Here is a 27,665-nt window from a genome sequence, read left to right as displayed (position 1 = left end):
ACCAAGATGCTGATTAGACACCATGATTAGTGCACAGGTGTGCCTTAGACTGCCCACAATAAAAGGCCACTCTGAAAGGTGCAGTTTTGTTTTATTGGGGGGGGATACCAGTCAGTATCTGGTGTGACCACCATTTGCCTCATGCAGTGCAACACATCTCCTTTGCATCATCCGTGAAGAGAACACCTCTCCAGCGTGCCAAACGCCAGCGAATGTGAGCATTTGCCCACTCAAGTCGGTTACGACGACAAACTGGAGTCAGGTCGAGACCCCGATGAGGACGACGAGCATGCAGATAAGCTTCCCTGAGACGGTTTCTGACAGTTTGTGCAGAAATTCTTTGGTTATGCAAACCGATTGTTTCAGCAGCTGTCCGAGTGGCTGGTCTCAGACGATCTTGGAGGTGAACATGCTGGATGTGGAGGTCCTGGGCTGGTGTGGTTACATGCGGTCTGCGGTTGTGAGACTGGTTGGATGTACTGCCAAATTCTCTGAAACGCCTTTGGAGACGGCTTATGGTAGAGAAATGAACATTCAATACACGAGCAACAGCTCTGGTTGACATTCCTGCTGTCAGCATGCCAATTGCACGCTCCCTCAAATCTTGCAACATCTATAGCATTGTGCTGTGTGATAAAACTGCACCTTTCAGAGTGGCCTTTTATTGTGGGCAGTCTAAGGCACACCTGTGCACTAATCATGGTGTCTAATCAGCATCTTGGTATGGCACACCTGTGAGGTGGGATGGATTATCTCAGCAAAGGAGAAGTGCTCACTATCACAGATTTAGACTGGTTTGTGAACAATATTTGAGGGAAATGGTGATATTGTGTATGTGGAAAAAGTTTTAGATCTTTGAGTTCATCTCACACAAAATGGGAGCAAAACCAAAAGTGTTGCGTTTATATTTTTGTTGATTGTATATATATTTAGATGGGAAACAGGGTACCAGTAGATTCAGTAGATTATCACAAATCCAGCAAGACCAAGCATTCATGATATGCACACTCTTAAGTCTATGAAATTGGGCTATTAGTAAAAAAAAAAGTAGAAAAGGGGGTGTTCACAATAATAGTAGTGTTGCATTCAGTCAGTGAGTTCGTCAATTTCGTGGAACAAACAGGTGTGAATCAGGTGTCCCCTATTTAAGGATGAAGCCAGCACCTGTTGAACATGCTTTTCTCTTTGAAAGCCTGAGGAAAATGGGGCATTCAAGACATTGTTCAGAAGAACAGTGTAGTTTGATTAAAAAGTTAATTGGAGAGGGGAAAACTTATACGCAGGTGCAAAAAAATATAGGCTGTTCATCCACAATGATCTCTAATGCTTTAAAATGGACAAAAAAAACAGAGACGCGTGGAAGAAAACGGAAAATAACCATCAAAATGGATAGAAGAATAACCAGAATGGCAAAGGCTCACCCACTGATCAGCTCCAGGATGATCAACGACAGTCTGGATTTACCTGTAAGTGCTGTGACAGTTAGAAGATGCCTGTGTGAAGCAACGTCCCTCTGTTAAATAAAAGACATGCAGAAGAGGTTACAATTTGCCAAAGAACACATCAACTGGCCTAAAGAGAAATGGAGGAATATTTTGTGGACTGATGAGAGTAAAATTGTTCTTTTTGGGTCCAAGGGCCGCAGACAGTTTGTGAGACGACCCCCAAACTCTGAATTCAAGCCACAGTTCACAGTAAAGACAGTGAAGCATTGTGGTGCAAGCATCATGATATGCGATGTTTCTTCTACTATGGTGTTGGGCTTATATATCGCATACCAGGTATCATGGATCAGTTTGGATATGTCAAAATGACATGCCCTTGAAATGGGTGTTTCAACAAGACAATGACCCCAAGCACACTAGTAAACGAGCAAAATCTTGGTTCCAAACCAACAAAATTAATGCTTCGCAGATGTGAAGAAATCATGAAAAACTGTGGTTATACAACTAAATACTAGTTTAGTGATTCACAGGATTGCTAACAAAGCAGTTTGAACATAATAGTTTTGAGTTTGTAGCGTCAACAGCAGATGCTACTATTATTGTGAACACCCTCTTTTCTACTTTTTTTACTAATAGCCCAATTTTATAGCCTTAAGAGTGTGCATATCATGAATGCTTGGTTTTGTTGGATTTGTGAGAATCTACTGAATCTACTGGTACCTTGTTTCCCATGTAACAATAAGAAATATACTCAAAACCTTGATTAATCTTTATAGTCACATAGCACTACTATTATTCTGAACACTACTGTATTTCATCACCATTGTGCTTTACATAAAACAACGGGGCTAAGTAATACATTCATTTTTGCATCTTGTGGACAGTCATGAAAAGGATATTACACATCCTCAATCTGGCTGTATATTTCCTTGTACTCTTTATGTTAAATGACATATGGTTATCTCAGCAAAGTGCTTTGAAAGACTGGTGTCTCAGCACATCAGAGCCTGTCTGCCTCTATACCCCCACCAGTTTGCCTACAGGGCAAACCGCTCCACAGAGGACGCTAGCACCACAGCGCTCCACACCACGCTGAGCCACCTGGAGCACCAAGTGAGCTATGGGAGGATGCTCTTCTTGGACTTCAGCGAGGCCTTCAATCACATCATCCCGGAGATCCTGGTCCAGAAACTGACACATCTGGGCATCTCCACCCCCGTCTGCCAGTGGATCAAGGACTTCCTCACAAACCGCCCACAGTCCGTGAAACTTGCCCCCATCTTACCTCCACCATCACACTCAGCACCGGTTCCCCTCAAGGCTGTGTACTGAGCCCCCTCCTGTTCACCCTTTACACGCACGACTGCTCTCCTACCCATCCCACAAACACCATTATAAAGTTTGCGGATGATATCACCGTGAATGGGCTCATCTCTAAGTGGCTCTTGCTTGCCTCTACTGGTGGTTGGCTCTCACTGCGGTATTGTATCACTTCCTGTTCCGGAGCACTGCGGTGTTTTGCTGTATCTGTTAGCTGTTTAATCTGCGCAGTTAGATTGATCTTGTTACCTAGATAACAATTTGTTTCACAGTGTAATCTTCACTAGCCTTAACTAAAGCACTCCCTCTGCTGAATCACCTCTAAATTATTTACACATTATTCACTTTGTGTGTTTTTAGGAATCCGCTAGCTTAGCGCAGCTACTAGCTCTTAGCCGGTTTAGCATGGCGGCTTCTCCTGTCTCTCCCGCACTTTTCTGCTCTGGGTGTGAAATGTTTAGTTATTCCTCGGCCTCCTTTAGCAGTAATGGTACTTGTAATAAGTGTAGCTTATTCGTAGCTTTGGAGGCCAGGCTGGGCGAATTGGAGACTCGGCTCCGCACCGTGGAAAATTCTACAGCTAGCCAGGCCCCTGTAGTCGGTGCGGACCAAGGTAGCTTAGCCGCCGTTAGTTTCCCTCTGGCAGATCCCGAGCAGCCGGGAAAGCAGGCCGACTGGGTGACTGTGAGGAGGAAGCGTAGTCCTAAACAGAAGCCCCATGTACACTGCCAACCCGTTCACATTTCTAACCGTTTTTCCCCACTCGACGACACACCCGCCGAGGATCAAACTCTGGTTATTGGCGACTCTGTTTTGAGAAATGTGAAGTTAGCAACACCAGCAACCATAGTCAATTGCCTTCCCTGGCCAGAGCAGGCGACATTGAAGGAAATTTGAAACTGCTGGCTAAGGCTAAGCGTAAATTTGGTAAGATTGTAATTCACGTCGGCAGTAATGACACCCGGTTACGCCAATCGGAGGTCAGTAAAATTAACATTGAATCGGTGTGTAACTTTGCAAAAACAATGTCGGACTCTGTAGTTTTCTCTGGGCTCCTCCCCAATCGGACCGGGAGTGACATGTTTAGCCGCATGTTCTCCTTGAATTGCTGTCTGTCTGAGTGGTGTCCAAAAAATGAGATGGGCTTCATAGATAATTGGCAAAGCTTCTGGGGAAAACCTGGTCTTGTTAGGAGAGACGGCATCCATCCCACTTTGGATGGAGCAGCTCTCATTTCTAGAAATCTGGCCAATTTTCTTAAATCCTCCAAACCGTGACTATCCAGGGTTGGGACCAGGAAGCAGAGTTGTAGTCTTACACACCTCTCTGCAGCTTCTCTCCCCCTGCCATCCCCTCATTACCCCATCCCCATAGAGACGGTGCCTGCTCCCAGACCACCAATAACCAGCAAAAATCTATTTAAGCATAAAAATTCAAAAAGAAAAAATAATATAGCACCTTCAACTGCACCACAGACTAAAACAGTTAAATGTGGTCTATTAAACATTAGGTCTCTCTCTTCTAAGTCCCTGTTAGTAAATGATATAATAATTGATCAACATATTGATTTATTCTGCCTTACAGAAACCTGGTTACAGCAGGATGAATATGTTAGTTTAAATGAGTCAACACCCCCGAGTCACACTAACTGCCAGAACGCTCCTAGCATGGGCCGAGGCGGAGGATTATCAGCAATCTTCCATTCCAGCTTATTAATTAATCAAAAACCCAGACAGAGCTTTAATTCATTTGAAAGCTTGACTCTTAGTCTTGTCCATCCAAATTGGAAGTCCCAAAAACCAGTTTTATTTGTTGTTATCTATCGTCCTCCTGGTCGTTACTGTGAGTTTCTCTGTGAATTTTCAGAACTTTTGTCTGACTTAGTGCTTAGCTCAGATAAGATAATTATAGTGGGCGATTTTAACATCCACACAGATGCTGAGAATGACATCCTCAACACTGCTTTTAATCTATTATTAGACTCAGTTGGCTTTGCTCAAAATGTAAATGAGTCCACCCACCACTTTAATCATATCTTAGATCTTGTTCTGACTTATGGTATGGAAATTGAAGACTTAACAGTATTCCCTGAAAACTCCCTTCTGTCTGATCATTTCTTAATAACATTTACATTTACTCTGATGGACTACCCAGCAGTGGGGAATAAGTTTCATTACACTAGAAGTCTTTCAGAAAGCGCTGTAACTAGGTTTAAGGATATGATTCCTTCTTTATGTTCTCTAATGCCATATACCAACAGAGTATATGGCAGAGTAGCTACCTAAACTCTGTAAGTGAGATAGAGTATCTCGTCAATAGTTTTACAACCTCATTGAAGACAACTTTGGATGCTGTAGCTCCTCTGAAAAAGAGAGCTTTAAATCAGAAGTGCCTGACTCCGTGGTATAACTCACAAACTCGTAGCTTAAAGCAGATAACCCATAAGTTGGAGAGGAAATGGCGTCTCACTAATTTAGAAGATCTTCACTTAGCCTGGAAAAAGAGTCTGTTGCTCTATAAAAAAGCCCTCCGTAAAGCTAGGACATCTTACTACTCATCACTAATTGAAGAAAATAAGAACAACCCCAGGTTTCTTTTCAGCACTGTAGCCAGGCTGACAAAGAGTCAGAGCTCTATTGAGCCGAGTATTCCTTTACCTTTAACTAGTAATGACTTCATGACTTTCTTTGCTAATAAAATTTTAACTATTAGAGAAAAAATTACTCATAACCATCCCAAAGACGTATCGTTATCTTTGGCTGCTTTCAGTGATGCCGGTATTTGGTTAGACTCTTTCTCTCAGATTGTTCTGTCTGAGTTATTTTCATTAGTTACTTCATCCAAACCATCAACATGTCTATTAGACCCCATTCCTACCAGGCTGCTCAAGGAAGCCCTACCATTATTTAATGCTTCGATCTTAAATATGATCAATCTATCTTTATTAGTTGGCTATGTACCACAGGCTTTTAAGGTGGCAGTAATTAAACCATTACTTAAAAAGCCATCACTTGACCCAGCTATCTTAGCTAATTATAGGCCAATCTCCAACCTTCCTTTTCTCTCAAAAATTCTTGAAAGGGTAGTTGTAAAACAGCTAACTGATCATCTGCAGAGGAATGGTCTATTTGAAGAGTTTCAGTCAGGTTTTAGAATTCATCATAGTACAGAAACAGCATTAGTTAAGGTTACAAATGATCTTCTTATGGCCTCAGACAGTGGACTCATCTCTGTGCTTGTTCTGTTAGACCTCAGTGCTGCTTTTGATACTGTTGACCATAAAATTTTATTACAGAGATTAGAGCATGCCATAGGTATTAAAGGCACTGCGCTGCGGTGGTTTGAATCATATTTATCTAATAGATTACAATTTGTTCATGTAAATGAGGAATCTTCTTCACAGACTAAGGTTAATTATGGAGTTCCACAAGGTTCTGTGCTAGGACCAATTTTATTCACTTTATACATGCTTCCCTTAGGCAGTATTATTAGACAGCATTGCTTAAATTTTCATTGTTACGCAGATGATACCCAGCTTTATCTATCCATGAAGCCAGAGGACTTTCTGACAGCCTCTCCTGGACAGCCAACACCACAGTGGTGGTGAAGAAACCCCTGCATCAACTCCACTTCCTGAGGGTGCTCTGTTCTACAGAGCCACCATTGAGAGCATCCTGACGTACTGCATAACAGCGTGGTACGGGGGTGCTCAGCAGCAGACAGGAGAGCGCTGCAGAGGGTGATCAAAATGGCCTAGGGGATCAGTGGTTGCTCTCTGCCCAGCCTGGAAGACATTGCCAGCTCTGGTTACCTCAGCAGAGCTGCCAGCATCAGCAAAGACACATCCCACCCCTGCAACCACCTGTTTGACCTACTACCCTCCGGCCGACGGTATAGATCAATCAAAACTAGGACAAACAGACTCCGGGACAGCTTTCTCCCCACAGCAATCACTGCACTAATACAATATCATGCTTTTGGAGGGCGGTATGCATTTTCAGAGGCCCAGCATTCACGCCCAGTCGCCCAAAATGACAGATATTCGCCCAAGTTAGACAAGGGCGAATATCTGTCATTGCGGGCAACTGGGCGTGAATGGAGGAACTCAGAAAATGCATACCGCACGACAACAGCTTTTTATTTGCATTATTATCACTTTTACTGAGATACACAACACGTAACACGTACATAAAAAGTTGGCTCACTTAACTTTTGTCATGTCGGTTGGCGCGCGAGCTGCTCTCCAAATTCGACAGTGCGTCCTCATCAAGCTGGCTGCTTTAGCTGCTGTTCATTGTCGTACTATCCATTAGAAAATCATCTGTAATATCCATATTGGGACCAAAACACACTTCTCGCCCTTTTCATCTTTTCCTTTGCAGATTTTTTTTTCCCCTCTGCATACAGTTCTTGGGCTGGCGTGCGCGCTATGACATCATTTGTTTACGCACAGCTGCCGGGTATAGCCAGGTATCCTCGACGTAAATTTTCAATACCGACCTAGCAATGCCTCGGTAAAGTGATAATAATGAACAATAACAAATCACTCTAATCCACACCTTTCAGGTTTCTTGTGCAATATCTGTAAATCATGTGCGATTTTCCCGTGCAGTATGATTCCACAGTTGTATATAATTCTCGTTTTACACTTTACTTGGTCCACATTTTATTTTATCTTATGTTTATATTAGTTGTACATATACTCTGAATAATTTACCGTTAAATTTCACTATCTGTTATTTGGCTAAAAATTACTCGCACCACGGAAAGCACCTTTTTGGAGTTGCACTCAGGTCTTGTTGTAATGCAAATTACAATGACAATAAAGGTGATTCTGATTCTGATTCATTTCCAGTTTTGAATGATGACGACCATCGTACCTGTGTTACATTTTCACAGGAACGTTTTTACACATTTTTGAATATTTAGTCAGACATGGGGCCGAATACAAAAGTATTTGTATTTGAAAATACTTAAATACGTTTTTCGGAGTATTTGTATTTTCTGATTTTGAATTCAAAGTATTTGTATTTCAAATACATCGCCGATCCCAAGTATTTCCAGATACTTTTCCAGATACTTTTTCAAATACTTTTCAAACTCACAGGTACAGGTGTGATTGTATAAAGGCTTGCAAAACTCACAGAGACTGGTGTGATAGTAAAAAGGCTTTTTCTCAAAAAGGCAGGCAGGGATTCGGTACACAAGTAGACAGTCAGAGAGGCGGCGGTACAGGCTGGCGACAGGCTAAGGCGAGGTCCAGAAACATGCACTGGTCAAAACACAAGGCAGCAATGGTCATGGGCTGAGGCGAGAGCAAGGTCAAAGGCAGAACATGGTCAAAAACACTGCAAAGCAAAACAGAGCAAGACAAAGGCCTGGAACGTGAACTAGAAAGCACAAACGAACTGGCAGGGAGTGGAGAAAGTGAGGGGTTTAAATAACAGGTGCAGTAATTAGGAAAACAAGACACAGGTATCAGGGAAAGTGCCTGGAAGGGGCGTGGTCAGACAAGACAGAGGTGAGGCTGAGGCAGGAGTACAGTGACAGGTGGGCGTGACTAAAAGAAACAGACTCAGTGACTGAAAATCAAACCCCAACCAACTGTGATAAAAACTGAAAAACCTAAAGCAGAGAAGAAGACAAGAAAAGAGTGCCAACATAAGACAGTGATCAACAAGAAAATAAAGGCAGAGACCACACTAGGACGGGACCAACAAGTGGCAACAGTAAAACAGAAAATACAACTAATGTCTACCCAGAAAATAAAGGATGAACAGAACATAAAACCAATGACAGAAGTAATATGCTCAGAAAAGAGATACTCAGAACAAAACCAAAACAAGACTTAACAAGTGACTAAAATACAAAGGCCAAATGCATATAACCAGGGACTGGAATCATGATAAACAGAAAATTAAAGACACGGTGTAGTGACACGGACCCACAACAGGGGGCGCAAATGAACGGTCAATAGATGAACCAAAATGTAACAATTTAATGTTGTGAATGTGCACAATGATTATACAGACAATCACAGAATCTAATAGCAGTCAATACACAACGGTGACGTGTGGGCAGGCTCGAGGATTGAAGACGTCTGTCCTGAGAAGAGCCGGAACCACACGATTTCCACCGCCACCGAACCTGGTGAATACTGGAGCCGCCAAGTCCCGAATTCCCAGCTGGTCACCGTCCCCGACTGTCGGATCTGGTACTGCTGGCGAGGAGCACAAACAGTGAGATGTAGGAGTGTGCACACCCAGTAACAAAAACAGTCAGAAGGTGGAAAGTCACCTCCACCTCTAATCGCACACTCGTGCAGCTCCTGTTAAATCACTTATCTGGCTGGAGTGTGAAGCGAAGCCGTCGCTGATCACACTTTACACCAATCCCACAGATAAGGAAACGCCACAGGAATACGGCTGCAAAGAAGTTCAGATTATTACTCAATGTTTAACTCAGCAGAGACAATTATCTTCACAGGTAGATGATATCTCGGCAGCGAGGTGGAGATGACGTCCGGCTTTTATGGAGTGGATTGATGAAGTGGAGATGGGTGACAGCTGTCATGAGTTGACAGCTGTCAACCCCGGCTGTGTCCGTGGCGGCCTCGCCCTCTCGTGCCTGAAGCCCGCACTTCAGGCAGGGCGCCCTCTGGTGGTGGGCCAGCAGTACCTCCTCTTCTGGCGGCCCACACAACACACGGGATCGAAGACTGATACACACGAGTCCAGATAATAACAAGAGCCCATAACGTGACATGACATCAGAACGTGACATCATGACAGCCTTATTGTGATTTATATACAATAATACAATATGCTGATGAGAAGATGAGAAGATATGACATTTTATTATTGTTTTGTGATATGGTGGATACAAAAGGATGCAATATTGATGGAAACACAATATATATTGTGATAGTTTGATTATTGCCTGTGATATATTAATAGTGAATTTGTGATAAAACATTCAGTCCTTTACTTATCAATAGTATTTGGTCATGCTGTTTTCACAACAAATTGTCACCAGTTTATCAGTTTTTGTGTTGATTTGTTGTTTATAGTTCATAGAGAGTATTTGTATTTGAAATACTCAAAATATAAAGTATTTGTATTTGTATTTGAAAAAGTACAAAGTATTTGTATTTGTATTTGGAATTCGAAAATCTAAAGTATTTGTATTTGTATTTAAATACAATGCAAAGTATTTGACCCCATGTCTGTATTTAGTTGAGTTGTATACTCACAGTGCCATAATCAGCTCACATTTACAACTTTGGAAAAACTACTACTAAAGAACTTCTTGTTCTCAATAATTGGGATACACAAATCAAACCTTTCCTTTTCAATGCAAATGACAAATGTATGAAATAACAAACTTTACTGTGCCTTACAGTGCTGATCTGATATGTTGAGAAAATGATGTAACTTTACAGAGTGTTGTAGTGTCTGTTTTGGGGATTCTCCTAGACCAAAACGTAGGCTTTTGGTGACTTGTTGGATTCCGTAATCATCAGTGTGTCTGTATATGGTGTAAGTGTCACCCTTAATGAAAGAGTCCTTACGGTGCCATTGACATTCATTTCTTTTGAAATTATTTGACCAATTAAGTTGAACACCACCTACGAAGGCTTATGGAGTCATGCAGTCACTGGACACAGGTGTAGGGCGATGCCACTACCTATACAGGAGAACCAAGGTTCATGTTCTTAGAGTTCTGCTGTTTCTGGTGTGAATGTATGTTTGTAAAACCTGGACTCAGTGAAGCAGTGACTGAAGACAGTGACTGAATCCTTGGGCACCACTGGAAAAAATGAGCGGTTAGAGAGGCCCAGAACATGTGTTCTAATTGCATTCTGAGGGGCCATCAGTTATGGCACTGTGGCCATATGTGGCATTTTTCTGAGCTTGATTCAGTGCACGTGCCTCGGTGTTGAAGAGCCCAGCAGCTGGATCAGGACAAAGTGATGCCCATGTACAAAAGCACCTGCCTGCCTTAGACAGATGGCTAAGATGGAAGATAGTAATGGATTGCTCATCTGACTGTGTGGTTGAGTGAGGACCCACTGGATTCCTGCAAGGTATTGAATGGAGGCAACACATTCTCTTAAGCCCCGTTTACACATAGACTGTTTTGTCGGCGGGTAGTACGTAGACAGAAGTTCGCGGTAGTTCCGGCTGTTTTCGCGGTGGAAAGGGGTGGAGCATTTCGCCGGCGTTTTGACCGCCGTACTATCCGCAAATAGGCAGATAAAACACAGCTAAATCCGCCGAATAAAGCGGCGTTTTGACTCCGTAGCATCCGTCACACGTCAGGCAACGGGGGTTAATACCCAGTTCTGTCCTTTACAATCGCAGGTTAAGACGCGCGTGAGAACGGCGGTGTTCTGCTGCCGCCGATAATGCCATGTGTACCGCTGGTTAATACCCAGGTTTTTATCCAGGCAAATCCTGCGTTACTCCAGGATCATTTGCATATAGGCACCGCCCCCAGAGTATAATAGGCTGAAGCAGCAGGAATACATGCCTCTGTCACTGCAGGGGGAGGGAGATCATTCTCAGCCTTTTCTTCTCCTTCCTTTCCCCCTCCTCAACGTGTTGCTCCGTCTCCACCACAGGCCTCCCCTCTGCTTCTGAACCAGACCTCTTGGTTTCCTTCTTCTTTAAGTGCTTGCCGCTGCCAACTTTCTTTTAGGAGGCATACTGGAGCTTCTCTGCAAAAATATCTGGAGCTGGCCGTGAGTGAGAGGCCTGCATGCAGCGCGCTAGCGTTTTTATACTGACCACTGCCTATCGGCCGTTTGGAACGCTGTTTTAACTGGGAGGTAGCATTTAGAACGGCGTACTGTCCGCTAGCGCCGCCGTTTTGTCTGCGTCTGTTTCCGGTTAAAACGCTGTTGTGTACGCCGATGCGGGCTCTTACGCCGTTGATTAGGGATACAACGCCGGCCGCCGAATAATGGCAGTGTATACTGCGGCACTACAGGAAGGGACAGGATGAAACAGCGATTAAAAAGACGACGATTCCCGGTGAAGCGGGAACTAAGCCACGCCCCCTAGCACCGGCGTTAACAACGCCGTTTGATCCCAAAGATGGCCCGGAGGAGCCAAAAACTCTTCCGGGACGCTTCCGGGAGCTCTTACCGTCTACGTGTAAACGGGGCTTTAGACCCGACCTGACCTGACCCTGCTTTACTCCACCTTCATTCAGTGCATCACATGAATGAAGTAGGACAGAAAACACTAGAGCTCCTGTTGTGACACAGAAACAGTGCTCAGGCACAGTGGCCAGACTACCTCTGTGCTCGCTTCTGTTGTGTTTGGAGAAAACTGAGTACACAAAGAAATCTTAGCATTTTGTCAGTGTGACTCGAGCCATTGGGGCACTCTGCAGCACTGCTGCAATCAGCATTTTTTTCTGCGTGGCCTTGAGGGTGATTACAAACTGCCTGTGCAGTGTGTTAAGTTCTGCGCAAACGCCTCTTTTTCTGCTTTGGTTTTGCAGATGTGATTTTTTATTTTTTTTTATTTGATAAGTCAAACTTCCAAGCCTTTGTTAAAAAAGCCACAATAGCATCCATCCATTTTCTATATCTTCTTACTCCACTTAAGGCTCACAGAGGGCAACAATAACATCACTCAAAGTATTATCACCATAGCCTTGACAAATGAGTCCCACAGTTATTATCAAATAAAATTTATCAATAAAGCACTTTAGAACATGGATACAGAATGCATTACAATTAAAATGGAATTAACATCAAAACATAATCAAGCATCACAAATAACAGAACACAGAAAAATAAACCCAGCAGCGCAGAATAAATCACACTAAGAGGTATAAAATGAGATTAGAACCAATTCTTCAATTAGAACCTGAAGAAAAATGATGTTTTAAGCCTTGACTTGAAAATTTCCACAAAGTTTGCCTGTCTGATATCAACCTCCACACAACTTCCTCGCCATGGGGACATGTAACATGACAGCTTCGTGAGACCACAGTGCATGTGCTTATCAGTTCTATTCATTTTATTTATATAGCGCCAGATCACAACGCTGCCTCGAGGCTTTTCACATGAGTACGGTCAAACCTTACCAACCCTCCTGAGCAAGCACACAGGCAACAGTGGTCAGGAAAACTCCCTGTGGTGATAATGAGGGAAAAAACCTCAAGCAGACCAGACTCAGAGGGTTGACCCACTGCTTAGGTCATTCTAACAGTAACAGTGTTTTTATAAATATTACAAGAAGATTTTATCAGGTCTGGTTCCACAGAAAGGCTGAACACAAATGCAGGACTTGATAATAGAGCTCTGTGAGTAAAAACAGTTTATTGAGGTAGTAAACAGTGTGCGGTACACAAAAAGGCAGTCCAACAAGAGCAGAAATACATGAAACATTAGGCTTAGGCGTGGCCAATAATACAGGCAGGTGGTCATAACACTCGAGAGGCAAGCAGGTCAGGAATACACAAAAACAGAGCTCAAGAGAAGACACTAGGCGCATCAATCTGGCGAAGGAATAAGGTGGACAGAGGAACTTAAATACACCCAGGTGATGAGGTGCTGATTGAAAGCAGGTGCGCGTGGAATGCACCAGAAAGGGGGTGTGGCCAGAGAGAGGGAAGCACCCACCACGAAGAGCCAGCAGAGACAGACAAGAAAGAAAGAGACAGACAGACCCAAACGGGAAAAACCCCAGCAAGAGAAGCAAGCGAACAATACAAAAACAACCCCAACACAACCAGACCTCACATCCTGACAGTACCTTCCCCCCTCCAGGCCCGACCCCAGATGGCCCACGAGCAGAAGGTTTAGCTGCGTGAAAGTCACGATTGAGACCGGGGTCCAGGATGAAGCGGGAGGGATCCCACGACCGCTCCTCGAGCCATACCCCTCCCAGTCACCAAAATATTGAAAACCGAGGGCCCGAAGATGGGAGGCAAGAAGCTGCTGCACAGAGAAATCAGCCCCCCCCATGCACCAGGCAGGAGGAGGGGGAACGGCCGTAGGGCACAAAGAACTGGACATGACTGGCTTAACCTGACTAACATGGAAAGTGGGATGAATACGCATAAAACTGGGCAATTGAAGATGGACAGAGACGGGATTGATGACCTTAGTCACAGGAAAAGGACCGATGAACCTCGGAGCGAATTTGCACAGCACCCCACCGAGTGACAAATACAGAGTAAATAACCAAACCTTTTGGCCTGCCGTGTAGGCAGAGGCAGAAGACCACTTACGGTCAGCAGCCACCTTATAACGGGCAGAAGATCGTCTAAGGGCGCAACGAGCCCGCTTCCAGATTCGCCGGCATCCTGAGGGCGGATGGAACTGGGGACCGAAGAGTTGTGAGTGAGAATAAAGAGGGTTGATGACCAAACACTACATGAAAAGGAGACTAACCGGATGAGGCAGAAGGCAAACTATTGTGTACTAGTTCAGTCCACGCTAAATTTGATGACCAGGTAGACGGGTGTTATGAACATAAAATCCTAAGCCCCTTTTCTAACTCCTGATTAAAACATTCAGTCTGACCGTTAGCTTGTGGATGATACCCGGAAGTGAGACTGGAGGTAGCCCCGAGGAGATGGCAGAACTCCATCCAAAATTCAGAGATGAACTGAGGAGCCCGGTCGGAGACAATATCCTGCGGGAAACCATGGAGACGGATCACGTGAGTAAGCATAACCTCACTTAGTTCTTTGGCAGAAGGTAACTTTGGTAAAGGCGCAAAATGACACATTTTGGACAATCGATCAACAACAGTCAAAATAACAGTGTGTCCCCTTTGATGGCAGAAGTCCAGTGACAAAGTCTTCAGAAATGTGAGTCCAGGGTTTTCTAGGTATAGACAGAGGCAATAATGTACCAGATGGTGGATGTGTTGAGGATTCACTGTGCAAATCTGACAGGCATTCACAAATTCTGTAACGTCTGTGACCATACCTGATCACCAGAAACGTTGTTGTAACACATGCATAGTTTTCTTTATTCCGGGATGGCAAGCAAAAGGGATGGCAAGCAAAACGGCTACTATGGCCCCAGTTAATTACCTCCCCACTGAGTGAAACCGGAATAAACGACTTGCCCGGTGGGTATTCAGCAGGTATGCATTCGGTCTCTAGAGCAGCTTTTACCCGGGTTTTCCATTTCCCAAGTTATGGCAGAGACAAAGCAAGAGGGTGGAAGAATGTTGCCAGGATTGGATAGAGCATCAGGACCATCATATTGTCTTGACAACGCGTCAGGTTTACCGTTCTTAGTGCCAGGTCAATAGGAGATAACAAAATCAAAACAACTGAAAAATATAGCCCACCGTTCCTAACGAGCGTTAAGACGTTTCGCTGTTCTTAAATACGCTAAATTCTTATGGTCGGTATACACTATTAATGGCATTTGTGCGCCCTCCAGCCAGTGACACCACTCCTCCAAGGTCACTTTGATCGCTAGCAGTTCGTGGTCACCAATGCAGTAATTGCGCTCTGCAGAAGACAACTCACGGGACAGAAAAGCACAAGGATGTAGCCTTATGTCAGAGGGATTCATTTGGGACAGGATTGCCCCCACACCATCGTCAGAAGCTTCGACTTCAACCACGAACTGCGGGGTCAGGAAGGAGTAGCACGGGGGCTGACATAAAGCGTTGTTTTAGGACCTTGAAGGCCTTGTTACATTCCAGGATCCACTTGAACGCCCGTAGGGACGAGGTCACATTATGCAGTGGAGCGGCGAACAAACTGAAATTTCAGATGAACTAGCGGTAAAAGTTTGCAAACCCCAGGAACCTCTGAACCTCCTTGTGGTTCTTTGGAACCGCCCACTCACGCACAGCCGCCACTTTACCTGGGTCCATCTGTAGCCTTCCTTCCGAGATTACAAAACCCAGAACAGATACAGTTGGTCTGTGGAATTCACATTTTTCTGCATTAACGTACAAATCATTGTGTAACAGGATTTGCAGGACTGTGCACACATGCTGGGTGTGGGTCTTGAGATCAGGGGAAAAGATCAGGATGTCATCTAAATAAACGAACACAAATTTATTCAAAAAGTCACATAAAACATCATTAACCAGATTTTGGAAAACGGCCGGTGCGTTGGTGAGCCCGAAAGGCATCACCAAATATTCGTTATGACCCGTGAGAGTGTTAAATGCTGTCTTCCACTCATCTCCTTGTTTTATTCTGACCAGGTGGTAAGCATTGCGTAGGTCTAGTTTAGTAACAATCCTGGCACCTTCTAATAATTCAAAAGCAGTGGAGATCAAAGGCAGATAATAGCATTTTTTTTTTTTTTTTTTTACAGTGATTTCGTTTAAGCCTTGATAATACATGGCCGAAGTGACTTATCCTTCTTTTCTGCAAAGAAGAAACTCGCCCCTGCGGGTGATACTGAGGGATAAATCAAACTCACGTCAAGCGGCTCTTGGATATATTGTTGCATGGCGATGAGTTCAGGAACCGACAAAGAAAACAGTTTTCCCTGTGGTGGACTCACCCCTGGCAACAAATCGATCGACAGCCATGTATGGCCCCGCAGCAAAGGTTTGTCAGAGCTGCAGAGAGCAGAGTCAGCTTCGGAGTGATGAGATGCGACACTCAGATGAGTGGGCGTGGAGGAGCGTGGTGGTTGGAGGCGACCCTCCCGACGAGGCTGTTCGGCCAAGCTCCGGTCGATCCGGATAGCCAGGGCGATCAGTTCATCAAGGTCATGTGGACGATCCGTAGAAATTAATCGATCCCAGATGTCCGTGGACAGCACCTGGAAGAACACATCGAGGAGCGCAGCTGGGTTCCATTCACTCTTGGTGGCGAGGATGCGGAAGTAGGCAGCGCGCCGCCTCACGTCCCAGGGATGTGTGTTGGAAAACCTGCTGGAGCGTAGCGGTGAATGCCTGGAGGGAGGAGCAAGATGACGACCGACAGCTCCATTCAGCGGTAGCCCACGATGCAGCCCAGTCAGACAGGTGAGATATCATATATGCTATCGTCGCCTTTTCAGATGGGAACATAGATGACATGAGTTCAAAGTGTAGCTCACACTGTGTAATAAAAGGCAAAACGTCGCCAGTCTCTCCGGAGAATCATTCCGGGGGGGGGGGGGAAGCTGAGTGCAGATGGCAGCTTTCGGTGGGGGAGCCAGAATGGCGGCCGGTGGATTTGACAGAGACTGCCTGGTGTTACCTTTAACCGGGTCTGGACTGGCCTGAGGGATGAGTCTTGACAGTAATTATTCCATGTGGGAGCTCACGGAAGACATGAAAGCATCTTGGCATTACAGTAGGTCGCTAAAGCCAGAGCTGAGAGCAGTGAGCCGTCTTGTTGGGCTAGCTGCCTGCTATTATGTTGTACGGCTAGCTGAAAGGGACTCGAGTCTGCTGCGTCCATCGTTGGCCACATTGATCTGTCAGGTCTGGTTCCACAGAAAGGCTGAGCTCTGTGAGTAAAAAATCTTTACTGAGGTAGTATTCAGGGTCCGGTAGCCAAAAAGGCAGTCCAGCAAGAGCAGAAATATATGAAACATCAGGCTTAGGCGTGGGCGATAATACAGGCAGGTGGTCATAACACATGAGAGGCAAGCAGGTCAGGAATACACAAAAACAGAGCTCGAGAGAAGGCACAAGGCACATCAATCTGACGAAGGAATAACGCAGACAGAGGAACTTAAATACACCCAGGTGATGAGGTGCTGATTGAAAACAGGTGTGCGTGGAATGCACCAGAAAGGGGGTGTGGCCAGAGAGAGGGAAACACCCATCACCAAGAGCCAGCAGAGACAGACAAGAGAGAAAGACATAGACAGACCCAAATGGGAAAAACCCCAGCAAGAGAAGAAGGCGAACAATACAAAAACAACCCCAACACAACCAGACCTCACATCCTGACAGATTTTTTCAAACAGAAGAAACAGAAAAGCAACAATGACAGAGTCCTTAATTGAAATTTGAAAAGCAGCCCATCTTGGGTCTTTAGGTGGTTGAATAGGTAGGTCTTGAAAAGGCAGGGCTTCTTGGGGTCAGTCTGACATCTTAGGGTGCAGGGCCAGCATCCATTAAAGGTCTTGTCAGTGCCTTGGACAGAGAGAAAAAAAATCAGTTGGCCGGAAATAACTGCAACTGAGGCATTAGTTCACCAGAAGTAAGTCAACAGAGAAGCAAAGACAATTACAGAGAATTAAGTGCTTGCCAGCAGCCAGCCCTGTGCTTCATTAACAGACCCAAAATTTAGATGTAGTGAGACTGAGACCTGTTTCATTGTTAATAATATGAATTAAAAGTAGAGGAATCATCATTCCATACTACATCGGTATACTAGTTATATGAGAGGGAGAATAGATGCATCTTTAGTGTAGACTTGAATGTCTATATGGAATCTGATTGTTTTATCTCTGCAGGGAGATCATTCCACAAGACAGGGACATGATAAGAGAAAGCCCTGTCTCCTGCTGACTTTTTAAACTTAGGCACACAAGGTAGTCCTGCATCCTTAGAGCACAGAGCAAAGGCTGGTATAGGTTGTAATTTGGTCAGTTAGGCTATGAATCATTTTGTAAGTTAGTCAGAGAACCTTAAAATCAGACCTCACAGAGACCGGAAGCCAATGAAGGGAGACCAAAATCTCTGTCATGTGGTCAGACTTTCTGCTTCTTGTCTAAATTCTGGCAGCAGCATTTTGAAACAGTTGGAGACCCTTAATGCTGGACTGCAGTAAACCAGATAATAGGACATTACAATAATTCAGTGTAGGGGAGACAAATGGATCAGAGTCTCTGCATCAGCCATAGACAGGATGGGACGAATCCTCACTATGTTACGAAAGTGGAAGAAAGCAGTCCTGGTGATTAGTGTAATGTCTAATTTCTCTGTCACATAAGGCTCAATACATTCAGCAGGATAACAAAGGGAGCAGCCCCTCAGCATCCTACACCTTATCAGCAGAACCTCAGAATCATCCCTCGTATCAACGGTAAACCAGTGTTGAGGAACTAGCATTGGAGTGATATTTTTAAATGTCAGCATCCCGGTTAAAACTTTCTTATTGATTCCTTGAAGGCTTCTAATGTAACAGCATGTCAAGCTGGAAAATAAAATGTAACAACTTTCAGTTCTTGAAGGCACAAAGGTTTGAATTAGTGCCTCGGCTGTACAGAATTGTTTCATCACAGTGATAAAGTGCAGTCTTAGTCACCTCTCTAATATGCAAATGAAAAGACAAATGCTGGCACATATTCTTAACTTGAACATGGTGTTGATTTACACAGTCAAGAAGCAACAGTGTGAAATAATTAACTAAATGTCTGGCACAACTGATAACCATCATCTCAGTTTTCTCAAAGTTTGAGAGTACATTAGACAACATCTGTCTTTTTACAACAGCCAAATAAGCCTCCGGCTTTGCAGCATTTTGACACATAACATGCAAACAGACATATGCATCTGTGTTGTCATTATAGTAATACTAACTGATCCTATGGATAGATATAACCTGACCAAGGGGTGGAACATATATGAAAAAAAAACAGTGGGCCAAAAGCTGAACCCTGAAGCAGTCAATGCTTCACTGTGAAAAATTCAGACATAGAGTTGTCATAAAAAGCATAATGCAGTCTGCCTGACAGGTATACTACAAGCTATATTAGTTTTTCTTTTTTATGTCTGAATCTCTGGTGTGTGTGTCTGTAGGCTGTTAGATGCTTTGCAGTTTCATGCAGGTCCAGGTAGGTGGAGTGTATAAACACGGATGGAGAGGTTTTAAAATGTATTCTTTTCATTCATCTCTGGGGAGGTCAAAACGAGCTTTGAATTGTCTGATGCAGTTAGGGTCTGTTCACATCTAATTAATTAGCATAGAAATGTTCATGTAGAAGTTTGCCATATCATTGAAAATGTGTTATCATTTGTACTTTGGCAGACAAGCGAAAAGATGGTTGATATAAAGACTGGAGATGTGGCCTATGGTTTTCTATACTTTTTCTACATTTTGTTATGATACAGCCTTATTACAAAAAAGTACATCCCTTTAGCTGTTCCCTCATTTTCACTCAGGGTGGCCACAATAGATCTGGATGTTGATTTGGCACATGTTTTACACCAGATGCCCTTCCTGACACAGCTCCACATTACATGGAGAAATGTGGCAGGAGTGGGGTTTAAACCCGGAACCTTCTGCACAGAATCCAAGCACTAACCACTTGGTCACCACCTGGCTACAGCTTTATTCCAAATTGGAATTAATTTTTTCCCCTCAAAATTCTGCTCACAACACCCCGTAATGAAAACATGAAAAAAGTTGTTTTTATTTATTTTAATTTACTAAAAATAAAACCTATGAAATCACGTATACTTACGTATTCACATCATTTGCTCAGTACTTTGTTGATGCACCTTTGGCAGCAATTACAGCCTCAAGTCTTGAATACAGGCTTGGTGCACCTATCTTTGGGCAGTTTTGCCTATTCCTCTTTGCAGCACCTTTCACGTTCCATCAGGTTGGATGGGGAGTGTTGGTGCACAGCCATTTTCAGATCTCTCCAGAGATGTTCAGTCAGATTCAGGTCTAGACTCTGGCTGGGTCACTCAAGGACATTCATAGAGTTGTTCTGAAGCCACTCCTTTGAAAAACAAAACCTTTTTCACATTGTCACTATGGGGTATTGTGTGTAGAATATGGAGGGGAAAATAATGAATTTCATCCATTTTGGAATAAAGCTGTAACATAAGAAAATGTGGAAAAAGTGAAGCGCTGTGAAGACTTTCTGGGTACACTATATTGTGAAAATAAGTATTTTTTTTTTATTTTCAGTCATTGTTCCTCTATTTACCTTCTCTGTTTGCCATTCAGATGTTAAAGGGTCCACATGGAAGGTCATGCATGTATGTGTGTTTGTGTGTGTCCACAAACAAGAAAACCCACACAGCCCTCATCTCCAGTGAGAACTTTTGAGTGGCAGCTTGCCGGAATGGCAGTTTGTGATTGTGGTGATAATGGAATCCTTGTGTCATTGCAGATAGTGCCTCAGGAAATGGCAGAGAATTGCTTCTGGATCAAAGTCAAAGAAGAGAAGTTTGAGAATCCTGACCTATTTGCTCAGCTCTCCCTGTGCTTCTCCTCAAAGACCAAAGGTAAGACGGCCTCAGTTGCCTTCAACCTTTCCTTAATTAACCTACATTCTCATGCGTTATTGAGCTTCCCGGGTAACGGATGCCAAACCACTTTCAGCTCTTGACACCATGAGAAAGCATTTGTCCCGGTGAAATGTTAATTATCTTTAAAGTGCTGCATTTCAACACTGTGCCCTTTTTGTTTAAATCTCTCAGCCAATTAGGAAAACTGGTGCTTTTGTTGCAGAGCATTTATGTGCATATGCACTGTGGGAAAGCTGGTGAAGTCGACGTGACATTGTACTCTGTACATATCGAATAGTTTCAGATCAGTGTTTCAGCGAGTGCGTGCATGTGTAGATTTGCACAAATTTGAACTCGCATTTATATGTGTGAACTGAGAGCAGTTAGGCTTGGTTTGCTTCTGCCTTTTCCAGTCCAGTAGGCCAGTCCTCCATCTGGGAAGGTTTGGAGTGGATGAAGAGAAGGGGGGGGGGGGGGGGGGGGGTTGGTGAAGGAAGCTGTGGGAGTTTTCTTGTCCTGGGCAGTTTTCTTTTTTTTCCTTTCGCAGATAAACAACCATGCTACCTAACTTGCTGATGAATAACACAAACAGTGCTGTGCAAGTTTATTTTATGTAGACACTTGAAGTATTCCTCCCATGGCTGTTTGAGTGTTTTCTGCTTCTCTGACAGTGTGTGCATGTGTATAGTACCGTCCTCTAATTCTAGCAGCAGTGGGAGGAGAGAAGTCAGAGCCCTGTCAAGCGCGGAACACTCAAGTCTTATCTTTGCTAGGGTGTGTGGACATAACTATACAGAATTATCCAACTTTTCCCTCATATACCTACTGTCTGTTTGCACAGTCTGACTTTCTTGCTACCACCATGTCGACAAACTGGGATCATCTTTTTTTTTGGTGTCCGTTCAGTAAATACCACTTTTTCCTCAGCGGCTAGTTTTGCTAAGGATATATATTTGTTGCTGTGTTTGTTTGAATTCTGTTTCTATTGAATATTTTGGTACCAAATTTGTCACATATATGTCTTTTGTTTTCCAAATTGCAATTCAGGTGTGTTTAAGCTTTGGTTACCATGGTAATTAAATTTTTTTGACCCCAGTATTTATTTCCGCTTCGCATTTGCTATTAGACTGCACATTGTGCTCCACACCACCTTTGACTGGATTTGGTAGTTCAGATGACAAGATTACTTGTCTAGATTATTGATTTCATCACGTCACACTGCACCAGTTGTTCTGCCTTCAAGTTTCGCTAAAATGCAATGTGTATGTAATAAGCCTTTACATTTGGGTGTAGTTTAGCCCGAAATTGATCAGCAACACCCCTACATCATAAAGGTTTGAGTAAATGGTATTGTGCAATTAAACACTTGTTTTTAGGAAGTTATAGTATGCTTTTAAAACACATCTGCAAATTTTAAATAGATTTTAAACTTCATAGGCAATTTTAGGCAGATGACTTTAACTCTGTTCCAAATGTCCTATCTCTTTCACTTTTTTACCCACTGGGGCTTTTAAAAAATGTATAGAGAGCCCATTCTCTCTCTGGTAGATTAGTAGCAATAGCCCTTGGAAGTCTCACAGGACATGTTGTGGCATGCCCAGCTGTTACACAATTTCTTGGATACTCACTCGACTGAAAAGCCACCGAAAGCCGTCTGAATCTTCCGAATGGTTTCCAACACGGAGGTGTTCCTCTGCACGTCTTTCATTACAAAATGTCCTGTAACAGTGGAATGTGCCACAAAAGTGCTGATGTCCACATTTTGTGCGATTTCTCTGGTAGTCACACGACGTGCCGGATCAACACAGCCTTCACTTTGGAAATGATCTGGTCGTTTCAGCCCGGCACGCTTTCCGCCGCTGTGGGCCATCTTTAATCCGGTTATAATCCTCCTTAATCTGTGTGACGCCGATAGAATCTTCACCGAAAGCCATCTGAATTTTTGAATGGTTTCCACCTGGCTGTCTCACACAGTTTCTGAAAAAAATTTCATGGCGCAAAGCGTCAGTTGCTCAGCCATTTCCCTGACAATGAAAATCCGATGAGGGGGCTGGACCAGTGCTCACTCAAAGCCTGCCCACAGGCGAATGACGCAACCGACAGGCGTGACGAAGGTTCAAGCTTGGCTGATGCAAGCACACATGATTCAAATCCTTATAGTTTTTGAAAAAAATAAAAAGGTCCGTTACTTTTCGGACAGACCTCGTATCATAATAGTAATTGTTTGAATATTTTCAAAGTGCTGTACACAATTAAACATCAAGAGACAACACTCACTCACTCACTCACTCACTCACTCACTCACTCACTCACTCACTCACTCACTCACTCACTCACTCACTCACTCACTCACTCACTCACTCACTCATCTTCAACTGCTTATCCAAGATCGTTCGTAGGTGCAACAGCTCCAGTCGGGGACCCCAGACTTGTCTTTCCTGGGCCACATTGACCACCTGTGACTGGTGGATCCCGAGGCGTTCCCAGGCCAATGTGGAGATATAATCTCTCCACCTAGTCCTGGGTCTTCCCTGGGACGTGCCTGGAACACCTCCCTCGGAAGGCGCCCAGGAGGCATCCTTACCAGATGCCCAAACCACCTCAACTGGCTCCTTTCAATGCGAAGGAGCAGCGGCTCTACTCTGAGCTCCCATCGGATGACTGAACTTCTCACCCTATCTCTAAGGGAGACACCAGCCATCCTCCCAAGGAAGCCCATTTCGGCTGCTTGTACCCGCGATGTAGTTCTTTCGGTCATGACCCAACCCTCTTCACCATAGGTGAGAGTAGGAACGAAGATTGACCAGTAGATCGAGAGCTTCGCCTTTTGGCTCAGCTCCCTTTTCGTCACAACAGCATGGTAGAGGGAATGCAATACCGCCCCTGGTGCACCAATTCTCTGGCCGATCTCACTCTCCATTGTCCCCTCACTCATGAAGAAGACCCCAAGATACTTGAACTCCTTCACTTGGGGCAAGACTGTATTCCCTACCCGGAGTAGGCAATCCATTGGTTTCCTGCTGAGAACCATGGCCTCAGATTTAGAGGTGCTGATCCTCATCCCAGCCGCTTCACACTCGGCTGCAAACCGATCCAGTAAGGGTTGGAGGTCACCAGCCAATGAAGCCAACAGGACGACATCATCTGCAGAAAGCAGTGATGAGACCCTGATCCCACCAAACTGGAAACCCTCCTCCCCCCGACTACGCCTCGATATCCTGTCCATGAATATCACAAACAGGATTGGTGACAAGTTGCAGCCCTGGCAGAGGCCAACCCCCACCGGAAACGAGTCCAGCTTACTGCCAAGCACCCGAACACAGCTCTCGCTTTGTGAGTACAGAGGTTGGATGGCCCTGAGAAGAGACAAGACACAACAACAAAACAGAATTATTTATCCGTAGGAAGAATAAAATTTAAAAACCATTAAAAGGTTAGAAAGCCGTGACCCAGAATTTCCTCTTTGATTATTTTGCTGGATCCCTGTAGATTTCTTCGCTTGTTAAGAGAATATGATTTGTTCATGAACGGGGAAAAAAATCAGTTTACTGTTGAATTTCAAACCTTTGACTGTCATGTGTATATTATATCACAAAGTAGGTCCTGGATGGAATTTTTACAAGAGTTGTTTGTTTTATGTTTCCTTCCATTTCACATTGTTTATCAGTAGCATACAATTTGAATAAAAGCAAACATGCTGTTTTGTCAAACTGTTTAATCTTATTTGTTCATTTGTCCATGTGTTTACTTTCACATCAGGTTCAGTGATGTTTGTACAGCCTCAGACAGTATGTGCTGAGTGCAGAGCCATAACATTTCAAGATGTCTTGTACTTTCAAAGTATCCATAAGTAATTTGGGCTCTAACAAACAAGTCACTGAGAAAACCTTCACTTGTCTGGAAAATTGTCACTGTTTTTAGAACATGCGCGCACACACACACACACACACACTTTTTGTTGTTGTTGGCTCCATTTTAGACATGGACATTTATAAGTTAAGCACACTTCAGGGGATGAGTGCATCGTGAAAGATGAGGCAAGCAGGTGTAAATGCCTTCCCTGCAGAGCTGCCCTCAGAAAATGGTGCAAAAAGGCTGCTGTTAACTCCAAGTTCCTTGGGATTCCTGCTTGTTACCCGCATTGTAGAAGAACAATGCTTCGATAGTAAAAGGAAAAAAAAAACTCACTTTAACAACCCTCAATTTTCAGATGCTTATTGCACTTAGATGCCTCTAAAACAACTGAGAATGCAAGCCTGTCATCTCTCCCGCTGCTTTTATGAGTCTCACTGTTTAATGAGTTTCACCAAGAAACAGAAACGATAATCAAGAGGGATTTCAAGCTCTGTTTCAGTCTTCCAAAAGTCTTTTTTCTAAGTCATTTATCTTGAGATGGTTCTTAAATCTGACTGTAACACATATGCCAGACTCTCGAATGGCAGTGACATAGACACCAACAGAATGCATCTGCTTTAGTTAAGCAACTCAGGCGTATACTAGACTGCTTGAAAAAAAAATGTTTATTTTTATTTTTTATGACTTTAACCTAAGTTGTCCTGACAGGAAATCTGTCTTACCATCTATCTGCCAAACACTCCACATATTATTTTATTCATATCTGGCATTAAATGACTAATGTGATTGATGATATACTTTATATCTTTCATTAATTATAGCAAAACCTATGAAAAAACACAGCTGAGTTTTAGTGAAACAAAAAAGGCAACTTATTATTAATTGACTGGATGTAACTGCCACAGTAAATTGAGTTAAATCACATTGTTATATACCATTTCATTAATACTTATAATCCTCAACTGTATTCATTATTCTTGTTGCATATGGTTATAATGAACGTGCTATTGTGTCTCTTATTCAAGACAGATGTTGTTAACAATCTTATGTTTCTGTCATACATTGTCCATATAGTAATTAATACTTTGTTTTACTTTGGTTTACTACATCAATAATAGATAGTCTGATCTTTACCACCAAAATCCCCAACATCCTGTTTTCAATACTGAAAAGTGAGAGGGTGCAACTGACAATTTGTAATTTTGCAACACTTCAGCAGTTGCAGATGTCTTCATGGATTGATTGGTCACCTAGGCTTCTTTTTTCTTCCTTCCATGCTTTCATTGAACCTTTTCACACCATGTCTTGCACATAGAAAGGTGGTACATCAGCAAAATGATAAATATATCACAACACTGAGGAACAATTCAGAAAGTCTGCCACTTGGGTAACCTCGCTGGGGGATTCCAAGTTTGTGTCTGTTGACCTAGTTGGTTTTATCTATTTATCTTGAGGCAACTCAGGGAAATCTGTTGATTTCTTTAGATTTACATGAAAAACCAGCAAAATTGTAGTACGCGTACACCAAGAGATTAATAACCCAGTGTCATTTTGTGCTTTCTGGATGGCAGCTGTTTGCCTGTAGTGTGGTAGATATAGTCAGTTTATTCAATTTATTTCATTTATATAGCGCCAAATCACAACAAAGTTGCCTCAAGGCACTTCACACAAGTAAGGTCTAACCTTACCAACAATATAGTGATGTACGACAGCAGTGCATTCTCCCAGGTGTTATCAGACCTTATCTGAAGCCACTGTCAAGATTCATTTTCACTTGAATGCTTTTTGTGCATGAGTGACCTTGGGCGGTCAAAACACAAGTTGGTATATATACATTCAACAATTTATCAAGTTGAGTTTTAGATTGCTGTCTTCTGCGTCTTATTGGTGTTGAGTTGTCATTCCTAATTAATTTTGTTATGGATAAGACGCGGATTGAGGAGCAGTCCAGTATCTGACTGAACCCAGCATGAAATAATCAGAAGCAGTTCCAAAAAGAAAACACATTTATTTTTCTCCCTTTGTGCTATACATGAAATACTAAATAATTACAGTTCTGGTGAGGTGAAAAGGCGGCGCGCTCTCTCAGCGTCTCAACAGTCGGAGTCCGAACGTTCAGGACTCAGGAGTTCTGCCAACACCCCCCCCAGGTACTGTACTCTGCGAAGGAGGAACAGAGATGAGATTATTCAACACTTATTACTACGAAATATTGTTTAGATGCAAACTTATCAGCTACACGTTTAGGTCTGGTTTCAAACTTAGTTCAAAGAGGCTGCTGCTCACAGCTAGTGGAGGATCATTAATCCACACGCCACTGCCGTGAGGAGCACGCCAAACAATTTCCACCAATAATTACTTATAGCTGCGTATAAACGCCAATTTACATTCACGGAAAACTTTTCAGAATATTCACCTCTGTCGTGTGCTGACAACGTTTGCCTCTCACCCTCTTCCTCCTTCACAGGCGCGATGTCAGACTCTGAAACGGCCCTCAGCGTCCCCACACGGTCGTCACAAGGTCGTATTCTCCGGCAATCTTATCCAACTCACTGCTGGTTTAAATGTAGTTCTTCATCACTACATTGGTACCAGCTGGAAGTCCTCAGATCTGCACGTGAACATCACAGGTGTCGTGGATTGTCCTGATAGAGAGCCGCACGAGAATGCAACAGGTGCAGCCAATCATCGTACCAGAGGAGAGAGACTCTTCTGCAGCACATTTTCCTCAGAGAACAGCCCCAAATCACCTGGGAAGGAAAATAAACACAAAACAACCCAACCTTGTCCAGCCAAACCCCCCCCCCCCCAACACACAACATAATTTGTTTCATTGGCATTTTTCATTTTGTTTGACACTTTTTAGTATTTATGACAGTCTTTCATCATTTCATTTTACCTTTTGAGTTTC

General features: G+C 43.5%; 1 protein-coding gene across 2 annotated transcripts in view; it reads left to right on the top strand.

The window, feature by feature from the left end:
• Nucleotides 1-27,665, top strand: part of diaph2 (diaphanous-related formin 2) — a 1,163,737-nt gene that overhangs the window by 482,959 nt on the left and 653,113 nt on the right. For both annotated transcript variants that reach the window (XM_034181862.1, XM_034181863.1), the window contains one exon: nt 20,782-20,896. In XM_034181862.1, coding sequence (XP_034037753.1) covers nt 20,782-20,896 — 115 coding nt within the window. The remainder of the gene's footprint in view (nt 1-20,781; nt 20,897-27,665) is intronic.

Source organism: Thalassophryne amazonica, chromosome 11 (genome assembly GCF_902500255.1).
Source record: "Thalassophryne amazonica chromosome 11, fThaAma1.1, whole genome shotgun sequence".
Classification (NCBI taxonomy): domain Eukaryota; kingdom Metazoa; phylum Chordata; class Actinopteri; order Batrachoidiformes; family Batrachoididae; genus Thalassophryne; species Thalassophryne amazonica.
The sequence above is the reverse complement of the archived record's forward strand: the minus strand, read 5'-3'. Positions and strand labels throughout refer to the sequence as shown.